Source organism: Cebus imitator, unplaced genomic scaffold (genome assembly GCF_001604975.1).
Source record: "Cebus imitator isolate Cc_AM_T3 unplaced genomic scaffold, Cebus_imitator-1.0 Scaffold9, whole genome shotgun sequence".
NCBI lineage: Eukaryota > Metazoa > Chordata > Mammalia > Primates > Cebidae > Cebus > Cebus imitator.
Genome location: NW_016107324.1, coordinates 10,715,187 through 10,726,290, shown reverse-complemented (window position 1 = coordinate 10,726,290; position 11,104 = coordinate 10,715,187). Strand labels below are relative to the sequence as shown.

At 43.2% G+C, this 11,104-nt stretch overlaps 1 protein-coding gene across 2 annotated transcripts in view; it reads left to right on the top strand.

Moving 5' to 3' along the window:
- Window positions 1–11,104, top strand: part of SQOR (sulfide quinone oxidoreductase) — a 51,898-nt gene that overhangs the window by 33,124 nt on the left and 7,670 nt on the right. For both annotated transcript variants that reach the window (XM_017545350.2, XM_037744501.1), the window contains 2 exons: window positions 1,468–1,677; window positions 9,610–9,793. In XM_017545350.2, coding sequence (XP_017400839.1) covers window positions 1,468–1,677; window positions 9,610–9,793 — 394 coding nt within the window. The remainder of the gene's footprint in view (window positions 1–1,467; window positions 1,678–9,609; window positions 9,794–11,104) is intronic.

Below are 11,104 nucleotides of genomic sequence, written 5' to 3'. Positions count from 1 at the left end.
AGCCTCCCAAAGTATTGGAATTACAGGTGTTAGCCACCACATCTGGCCTCTCATAGAGCTTTAACCCATTATGGAAAGAGATATTTGGGCAGGAGGAGACTTTCTCAGCATTCTCCAAACACCCTCTGTGTAAGAGCGGGTATCTGTAGCTCAAGCACACCTGGTTTGAGCTTGTGGGGGAAGCTGTTCTTGCCCTCCCTGCTCTTGCCTGGGGTGTGACATTTAGTTTACCAAAGTGTGGCTTGGCTTGAGACAGTGGCAGGATTCCAGGCAGCCTATAGTCCCGTACGGGACATATGGGAAGATGGGTGGGGAAGAACAGGCTGGGGAGCGGTTGGATGTGTGCATGGAGGCTGGGACTGGGCAAGACCTTCCCCCGAGTTCTATAAACTGCAGCAACCCTGTGAGGTGTGGGATTAAAGACAGTTCCAGTAATCATTTCTGACTCCAAGAAAGTTCGTGCTGGGTCCTAAAGGGTTGGCACAGCCTTTTGTGGCACCCACCTAACTTCTTCAGATGGTGAGATCGAGTGAGCAAGTCCTGAAGGGAGCCAAGCAAAGAAGAGCGTGAGAAACCAGCCCTTCCTTCCGTCCTGGAAACTTCCTTTGTGTGACTCTTTTCTCTCAAGTCCTGGGTGGCCTGAGAGGAAGGCTGTCTTTGGAGTGCAATAAGATCTTAGGCATTTGGGAGGATATTGGTTTCTATGAACAATACCAAGAAGGTAGAAACTCAGGGTTTTTCTTTTTGTTGTTTGTTTGTTTTGTTGCTGTTTTTTAGTTTATTTTTGAGACAGATTCACTCTGTTGCCCAGGCTAGAGTGCAATGGTGCAATCTCGGCTCACTGCAAACTCTGCCACCTGAGTTCAAGTGATTCTCCTGCCTCAGCCTCCCGAGTAGCTGGGATTACAGGTGCCTGCCACCACACCCAGCTAAGTTTTGTGTTTTTAGTAGAGACAGGCTGATCTCTAACCATGTTGGCCAGGCTGGTCTTGAACCACTGACCTCAGGTGATCTGCCTGCCTCAGCCTCTCAAAGTGCTGGGATTACAGGCGTGAGGTACTGCGCCTGGCCGGATCTCAGCTTTGCTCACTGCTGTTCCCTTAGCACCTAGGACAGTATCTGGCTAACTCTAGAACTTCGTTAAATATTTATTAAGTGAATGAATACATGAATATATGAATAAATACTCCATTCTGCTCCATTCTGTCTTGACCTGGACTTAACCTTCACTTCTGGCCTTCAGCTGAACAGTGCCCACCGCCCCCAACTCACATGGGTACTTAGTTGTAGGTCATGGGCAGAACAAAACGAGGAGGCAGTGGATTGGTCTACCCATCACCCTGCCAGGGTATAGTGATGGCAAAAGCTAGCAAGATCTCTGCTGAGGGTTTTAATTCTTGTCTAGATTTAAAAAAGAAGGCAGCTGGAGTCATGCTTTGGTGTTGGTGGTTTTCTTATTTTTCTCAGACAGGGAAGCGATCCAAGGCCAATATCATTTTCAACACTTCTCTTGGAGCCATTTTCGGGGTTAAGAAGTATGCAGATGCCCTGCAGGAGATCATCCGAGAACGGAACCTCACTGTTAACTACAAGCAAAACCTCATTGAAGTCCGAGCCGATAAACAGGAGGCTGTATTTGAAAACCTGGACAAACCTGGAGAGACCCAAGTGATTTCAGTGAGTGGTGAGGTTAAGCTGTCAGCCTGAAGCATTGTCTGTTGAAATGCTGAAATGCGCCATAGGTACATGAGGCTCACACCACTCTGACTACCATCATTGTGTGCTGGGGAAGGCTGGGTGAAACGAGCATCTTAGGGAAGTGATAGGGCGAGAAAGTAGGCCAAAATGGGCAGGGAAGAGAAAGATGTAAGAGGCTTCATCAGTGGGAGGTGAGAAGGCGTGGTTAACTGGTGCCAAGTGAATTTTGGTCTTATTTCTTTGACTCAGTTTTTCTTGGCGTCGAATCACTTGAAGTAGCCAAAAAATATTCCACAGCTTTGGTTATCGTATAGAGGTAAGGGAGGGCTTCCTTGCATACAAGATCTGGGGATTGTTTCAACTGGTGGCATGTGAGAAACAGCCCTGCTTGTGAGCAGAAAGTAACCCTGTGGGTAGTTCAAGAACAATAGGGATTGGCTGGGCATGGTGGCTCACGCTTGTAATCCCAGCACTTTGGAAGGCCAAGGTGGGCAGATCTCTTGAGGTCAGGAGTTTGAGACCAGCCTGGCCAACATGGCGAAACCCTGTCTCTACTAAAAGTATGAAAATTAGTTGGGCATGGTGGCATGTGCCTATAATTCCAGCTACTGGGAGGTTGAGGCAGGAGAATCGCTTGAAGCCAGGAGGTGGAGGTTGCAGTGAGCCGAGATTACACTACTGTACTCCAGCCTGGGCAACAGAGCGAGACTTTGTCTCAAAGAAAGAAATAAATAAAAAATAAGAGAACAATAGGGATGTCTGTCACCTGTGGAAGAGGCTGCCTTTAAAAATATTTCCCCTTAAAGGGTCTAGCAGAGCTACCAGGCTTCTTGGAAAGATTTGGCCTTTGTTGTATGGGGTTGGCCTTTGTGTCTCAGTTTCTTCTTCTGTGAAGTGGGAATAGTACATTCTGGAGGTGTTATGAGACTAGGAACAAGATGTAAAAGCATCTGCAGAAACATGCATGGAAGAATATTTGTTTACATCATTCTGGCAAAAGCTGTTGCCAATGTCAAAGTGTTACAGAGTCACATTTTATTCATTCAAATTTTTCGAGAAATGAAGGGTTCCATGAAAAGGAATTTTGAAGTGAACCAAAGATAAACTTCTTCTAAACTTCAAAACTTCAAATTTTAAGCTTTTTAGCTTAGCTTGTTCTAAAATGTATTGCATACATCTTTTCTTTTTAAAATAGTATACTAAATATCATTTCAGTTACTGATTATTCAGGGTTATAACTTTAAAAACTTTTATTTGGAAATAATCTCAGGCCAGGCGCTGTGGCTCTTGCTTGTAATGCATAGCACTTTGGGAGGCCGAGGTGGGTGGATTGCCTGAGGTCAGGAGTTCGAGACCAGCCTGGCCAACGTGATGAAGTCCCGTCTCTACTAAAAGTACAAAAATCAGCTGGGTGTGATGGTATGTGCCTGTAATCTCAGCTATCCGGGAGGCTGAGGGAGGAGAATTGCTGGAACCTGGGAGGCAGAGGCTGCGGTGAGCTGAGATTACAACACTGCATTCCAGCTTGGGCGACAGAGTGAGATTCCATCTTAAAAAAAAAAAAAACAAGAAATAATCTCAAACTTAGAGAAGTTGCAAAAATAAAAATAGTACAAAGAAAATTGTATATAGCTTTTACCTAGATCACTTATAAAATTTTATCCCATTTGCTTTAGCTTTATTATTTGATCTTTTTCTCTCTCTCATTTTCCCAGAGGAAATTTGCATATATCATGCATCAGGTCTCTTTACCCCCAAATACTTAAGTGTTAATTAACTAGGAGTGTTCTCTTACATAACCACAGTACAGTTATCAACTCAGTAATTAGCACAGATGCAATATTTTAGGGAAGGAAGGAAAGAGGGAGGGAGGGAGGGAGGGAAAGAAAGAAAGAAAGAGAAGGCCAGGGTGAGAACTAACGTTCAAGAGAGCAAGATTCGGCAATCCTCTTGCCCTCTCACATCACAGATTCCGATATGCCCAACGTTTGGCCCAATGAGAATGACGGATAGACTTGCTGATGTGCATGTTGGGGAGGGGAGGTGTGTATATACTTTTCTCGTGACTGGGCACTCAGTACTCAGGCTGTCATTCAGATTGGATAGGAAAAAGTTGGTGAGAAAGGAATGGAGAGAGCAGGATCCCTGGACTCCCTGGTTCCCAAACTCCTTGGCTGTCACTTGCAATTGTATATCATTTTTGAATTTCTTGCTCCATTTCCTCATGCTGTCATCCTTAATCTAAAGTCCATGTGGGAAGGGGAAAATGCTGAACATCACTGTATAATTTCTTCAACTGTCCCAGCCATGTTGTACATAGATATGTCATGTTATTTTATATATAGATAGATAAGTAGGCAGGCAGCTCTCTCTCTCTCTCTCTCTCTCTCTCTCTCTATATATATATATATATATATATATATATATGTATATGTATAAAGAAAAAGAAAGAAAGAAATATTTTAACCTACTATTTGTATTCCAGTTTAGTTGATTGACCTGACTGCATTACAGCATTTTTTCCTCTCCAGTTCAGGACTCAGTCTTCAGTCAGAGGTTGCGTTTAATTGTGATGTCTATTTAGCCTCCTTTAACCTGGGACATTTCTATAGCTTTTCTTTGTCTTCTATGACTTTGATATTTCGAAATAATACAGCCCTGAGGCCGGGCGCGGTGGCTCACACCTGTAATCCCAGCACTTTGGGAGGCCGAGGCGGGTGGATCACGAGGTCAAGAGATCAAGACCATCCTGGTCAACATGGTGAAACCCCGTCTCTACTAAAAATACAAAAAATTAGCTGGGCATGGTGGTGCGTGCCTGTAATCCCAGCTACTCAGGAGGCTGAGGCAGGAGAATTGCCTGAACCCAGGAGGCGGAGGTTGCGGTGAGCCGAGATCGCGCCATTGCACTCCAGCCTGGGTAACAAGAGCGAAACTCCATCTCCCAAAAAAAAAAAAAAAAAAAAGAAAAAGTTAAATAATAATAAAAAAAATAAAAAAGAAATAATACAGCCCTTTCCCCACCACTTTTCTTTCAGTAGAATGTTCCTCATTTTGGGTTTGTCTGTGTTTTCTTGTGATTAGTTTCAGGCTCTGCTATTTATTTATTTTTGACCTACTGACCAAATCCAGAACCATTTGAGCACCAAAATAAGGACAATAATGAATGATACACCATTGTAAAAAATAAAGGAACTCATGAGTTCATACCAATAAACTAAGAGAGAACCAAAGCAAAGACTCTTGCTGACAGAATGCCAAGAGCTTACTGGTAAGTGTACAGAAATGCTAGTTAGAAAATCATCATTTTGCAACCACCACAGTAAAGATGTGGTGTTTTGTGTAGGCTGGAGTGCAGTGGCGCAATCTCAGCTCACTCCAACCTCTGCTCCTCAGGTTCAAGTGATTCTCCTGCCTCAGCCTCATGAATAGCTGGTACTACAGGTGCGTGCCACCATGCCTGGCTAATTAAAAAAAAATTTTTTTATTTTTAGTAGCCACGGGGTTTCACCATGTTGGCTAGGATGGTCCCAAACTCCTGACCTCAAGCTATCCGCCTGCCTGGCTTCCCGAAGTGCTGGGATTATAGGCGAGAGCCATTGCACCCAGCCTCAGGCTCTGTTTTTTCATACTGGAACATTGCTTAAGCATTGCACTCTTCTAAGGTGTCACGTTTGCAAGCAAACAATGTTCATCTGCCTTCATTGATGATGTTAATTTTGATCATCAGTCAAGATATGGTCCAGTTTTCCAACTGAATAATTACAATTGTTTTTCTCCCTTGCTACTAATAAGGCTGTGGGAAGACACTTTAAAACCATGCAAATAGTCTATTTATTCAAATCTCCCCCCAAGAGATAGCATACATTGACGATTCGTGCCTAATGTGATCTTTACTGTGGTGGTTGCAAAATGATGATTTTCTAACTAGCATTTCTGTACACTTACCAGTAAGCTCTTGGCATTCTGTCAGCAAGAGTCTTTGCTTTGGTTCTCTCTTAGTTTATTGGTATGAACTCATGAGTTCCTTTATTTTTTACAATGGTGTATCATTCATTATTGTCCTTATTTTGGTGCTCAAATGGTTCTGGATTTGGTCAGTAGGCACCTTTTCCAGCTGGGTTTTCTGTCCCTGTGGCATGCTCCATCATGTGTTTGAGCACGTCCTTACGTTTTGATGTCACAGGTTGTCCCAGCCTCGTTGAGTATCTATCTGAACCAGCTCAGGGTCATCATTTTGAATAGCTGCTGTGTAATTATGCACGCAGAATCTACTGGAATGGTTGGAGCTAGTTCTCACTTTACAAAAGGGTCTTGAATTACTGCTCTTTGTTTTTATGTGTGTCCTTTTTGTAGTTTTCCTTTTTCCTGCCGTCACGTAGTTGTAAGTGACTTTGGAAGGTCCCTCCAGCTCTAGCTCTTTTAAATTGCTGCTCCTCAAATGGGCTATGAGTGAGAGCTCATTTTTACTTAACAAAAGAGCCCATTGGAGAGAGTCCATCTGAGTGAGCCAAGGTGGGTGGATCACGAGGTCAGGAGTTCAAGACCAGCCTGGCCAAGATGTTGTAATCTTGTCTCTAATGAAAATACAAAAATTAGCCAGGTGTGGTGGTGGGCATCTGTAAACCCAGCAACTCAGGAAGCTGAGGCAGAGAGCTGCTTGAACCTGGGAGGTGGAGGTTGCAGGGAGTCGAGATCACGCCACTGCACTCCAGCCCGGGCGACAGAGCGAGACTCTGTCCTAAAAAAAAAAAGAGAAGAATTAAATGTAGCCCAAAGTTTACAATCTTGAATCTTTATTAGGGAGCTTGTGAACTGATCCCAGTCTCCTAAGTTAAAAAAAAAAATCTTACCTTGTTTTACACTACAGAGTCCTGCAATTAGGAGAGACTTCGGAGGTCGTCTAGGCTAGTGTATTTCTTTATGGATAAGCAAATCAAAGACCAAAGAGATGAAGTGACTTGTCCAAGTAATAGCATTCTATCTTTCTTTGTAAATGAATCTGTTTCTTTACGCCAGAGCTTGTAAGAAAGTGATCTGCAGGTTTTACATGTCAGAATCACTAGCAGATGTTGTTTAAGTACAAATTCCTATGCTTTACCCAGATCTACTAGATTGGGATCTAGGCATGGTGCAGCCTGGGAACTTGTATTTCCCACAAGTCTCCCAAATGCTGCTAATAAACATTAACATTTGAAAACCATCACATGGAATGGACTATGTATGTTAATAAAGGAGGACCAAGTTATTTATCCTGTACAGTTACGGAAATGAATGATGGATAATGAGCAAGCTACAACTAAGTGCCAATTTTCCTTTTTTCCTTCCTTCTTTCTTTCCCTCCCTCCCTCCTTCTTTCCTTCCTTCCTTCCCTCCTTTTCCTTCCTTCTTCCTTTCTTTTTCTTTCTTTCTTTTGTTCTTTCTTTCTGTCTCTCTGTTTCTTTCTTTCTCTCTTTCTTTCTTTCTTTCTTTCTCTCTCTCTCTCCTTCCCTTCCTTCCTTCCATCCTTCCTTCCTTTCTTCCTTCTTTTTTTTCAGGGTCTCACTCTATCACTCAGGTTAGAGTGCAGTGGTGCCATCATGGCTCGTGGCTCACTGCAGCCTCTACTTCCAGGGCTCAGGCAATACTCCCACCTCAGCCTCCTGAGTAGCCGGGTCTGTAGGCATGCACCACTACACCTGGATAATTTTTGTATTTTTTGTAGAGACTGGATTTTACCATGCTGCTCTGGCTGGTCTCAAACTCCTGGGCTCAAGTGATCTGTCCACCTTGGCCTCCCAAAGTGCTGGGATTATAGATGTGAGCCACCACACCCAGCCCAGTGTTAATTTCTTTTTCTTCCTTTTTTTTTTTTTGGAGGCAGGGTCTTGCTCTGTCACCCAGGCTGGAGTGCAGTGGTACGATCTCTACTCCCTGCAGCCCTCACCTCCCAGCCTCAAGCAAGCCACCCTCTCACCTCAGCCTCCTGAGTAGCTGGGACTACAAGTATGTGCTACTATGCCCAGCTAATTTTTTGTGTTTTTGGTAGAGACAGTGGTCTCACTATGTTACCCAGACTGGTCTCGAACTCCTGAGCTCAAGTGATCTTCCCGCCTTGACCTCCCAAAGTGTTGGGATTACAGGTGTGAGCCACTGCGCCTGGCCATTAATTTCTAATGAAGTAGACCCTAGTATTTCTTCTTTTGTAGGATGTTAGCTCAGGTAAAAGTCCATACCTTTATGATGATTATATGAAAATATTTAACTTTCCTTTTAGAAAAGATGTGTGGAATATATGTGTACTTGTGAAATTCAAACACATTAACTCCGCCTAGATGACTCCAGTAAGGTTTAGACCTCAGTTCAGAAAAGTAGTTCTAGGTCAGGTGTGGTAGCTTGCACCTGTAATCCCAGCACTTTAGGAGGCTGAGGCAGGTGGGTTGCTTGAGCCCAGGAGTTCGAGACCAGCCTGGGCTATGCAGCAAGACTGAGTCTCTACTAAAAGAAAAAAAAATGAGCTGGGGGGGGGCGACAGGGTGCGCACCTGTAGTCCCAGCTGTTCGGGAGGCTGAGGCAGGAGGATCGCTTGAGCCCAGCAGTTCGAGGCTATAGTGAGCTGTGATCAAGCCACTACCCTCCAATCTGGTGACAGAGTGAGACACTCTCAAAAGTAGTTCTTTTTGACTGCAGAAATGCAGACAGGGCATTAATAATTTGGTAGATGATAGTTGTTGACCATTTCACCCATTATCTCGCAAACATGCATTCAGTTTTAATGTTCATTAACAGACCTGGCCTCAGGGACCCGTGTCTCTAAGAGCCAACCCCCACCCCAGATTATTCTGCAGAGGAGTGGCAGCCATTTGCAGTGCTCCTTCCCTGAGGCTAATTAAGCTTATTTTTGTGTAAGAGTTGTAGTAAGTGCAAGTCATCTTCCTAATTCCTATTGCCGTCAGTGACTGCTGAGCCTCTCTGAGGGCACGGGACTTCTTATGGAAACAAAGGGCTATCCACTATCTCACAAGGTTGGAATTGCCTTGAAGTGCTTAAGTTTTTGCCCCAATGACATGCCGTGAACATTTCAATCAATGCATCCTTAACTGGACCCACTAGCAAACTGATGAAGTTGCTGAATGGAGTTTGTTAAAAATAAATAAAAAGAATAAAAGAATTAACTACAAAATGTGAAAGAATATTACATAAACAAAAAAAGTTAAATGAACCCTCAAAAGTGATCAGGATGGGTCAGGGCACTACTCACCAAGGGTAACCTTGATATGGTGTTCCGGAAAAAAAAATTCACCCCTGCCTTCTGCACTGAAAAGTAAATCCATTACTGAATCAGACCCCTTGCTCCTTTTCCAAAGTGCTAGGTAATATTTTTACCACCTCTGTTCGACTTAAATTGGTGTTCTGACAGTTTCCTTTATGTGTTTTGAAGTTGACACATACTTGGGAATGATGCTTTCTTACCAGCTCCCAACATGGCCTTTATGGTGACGCTGAGCATCACCTTACAGAATAACATGGAGGTACTAAACTTTACAAGCTGACAGCTGAGGGTCAGGGAGACTGCAACTGAAGTATACCACCCCCTTATTTTAGTATTAATAGAAACATCAATGGATTCTTTCAGAATAATAGTGAGCTTTACTCCAATATCTCATAAGCCCCTGTGTGTGTGGCCACAGGGATCTCGTGGTCTCTGTATGGGGGGATCATGTCAACCGAGAGAATGGTTATTTAGTTTATCACCACCCTCCAGGAGAACACATAAGATCTTAGAGAGGGCATGGACTGGTATAAGTGCTGATTATATAATGCTCTATGCAGCCATAGCACAGTGTATGGAGTAAGGAAGTTTGTGGGAGAGCTTGTGGACCTGTAGAAATATTGAATAAATGCAAATGTGGATTCTCTCCTTGTGTGTAGTATGAAATGCTTCATGTCACACCACCAATGAGCCCACCAGACGTCCTCAAGACCAGTCCTGTGGCTGATGCTGCTGGCTGGGTGGATGTGGATAAAGAAACTCTGCAACACAAGAGGTACCCAAACGTGTTTGGGATTGGGGACTGCACCAACCTTCCTACGTCCAAGACTGCTGCTGCAGTAGGTAAGATAACCAGCTCTTTCTCTCTTTCTAAAAAATATGTCACTTCAAGGCACAATTGTAGCAAAAACAAAAGCTTGGCACCGGCCAGGCACCGTGGTTCATGCCTTAATCTCACCACTTTCGGAGGCTGAGGCAGGCAGGTCATTTGAGGCCAGGAGTTTGAGACCAGCCTGGCCAACATGGTGAAACCTCATCTCTACTAACAGTACAAAAATTAGTCGGGTGTGTGGTGGGTGCCTGTAATCACAGCTACTCAGGAGGCTGAAGCAGAAGAATTGCTTGAATCTGGGAGGTGGAGGTTGCAGTGAGCCGAGATTGCACCACTGTACTCCAGCCTGGGTGACAGAACAAGACTTCATCTAAAAAAAAAAAAAAAGAAAAAAGCTTGGCACCAACAGCGTTCCATTAATAATGAAGAAACTTTTGTGTCCTAAAAATGACTTTGACCTTCCTAAGACAGAAGCAAGTTGTCAATGAACCCAGTGTCATATAAATAAAAAAGTACCTTTTGAGTACTTTGCCCCAGGGTAGCATGATCTTATCTGCCTTTTCTATGTCAGAGGGGTTGTTGTCAGAAGAAGGGGCATTAGAAAGAATACATCACCTTTCCAGCTCTCTAGAATTCGGTTACTTCCCATACTGCCAGACTGGCATCTCTGGCATTCTTTGCCTCTGACACCAGGCAGGTTGGCTGCTTTTCTTCTGCCTAAAACACCATAAAGCCAGGGAAGCATTTGCTTTCCCAGAAAACACATGCAAGTCAATGAAAGCTTACAGACCAGAAAATTGTCCCGTTAAGACAAATACATTGGAGCATGCTCTGAGTGGTACACGATTAAGGCCTCAGCCTGGAAAACTAAATTCTTCACCTAATGTTCTGCACCAGCAGTGATGGGGAGAATTGCCTTTTAGATTCTGTCTTCTACTGACAGAAACCGTCTTCTCTGGATGTTATAAAACACAGGACCTTCCTCCTGATGGTTATGGTAGTGTTTTGTGTGAATTAGACACCTGTGGAACGGATTGTGTTACTTTTGCTGACTGTTTCAATGTTAAGGTAGACTATCCAGGAAATTCACTGAATATCTTTTTCATTATTAATACTAATTTCCTTCCAACTTTCTATTTTAAAAAAATCTCAAACCTATACAAATTTGAAAGAAATTGCAATACTCATATACCCTTCAGGTATTAATCAATTATTAATATTTTGTGATATTTGCTTCATTATATTTATGTGTATATATACATATATATATATATATTTGTGTGTGTGTGTGTGTATATATATATATATATATATATATATAT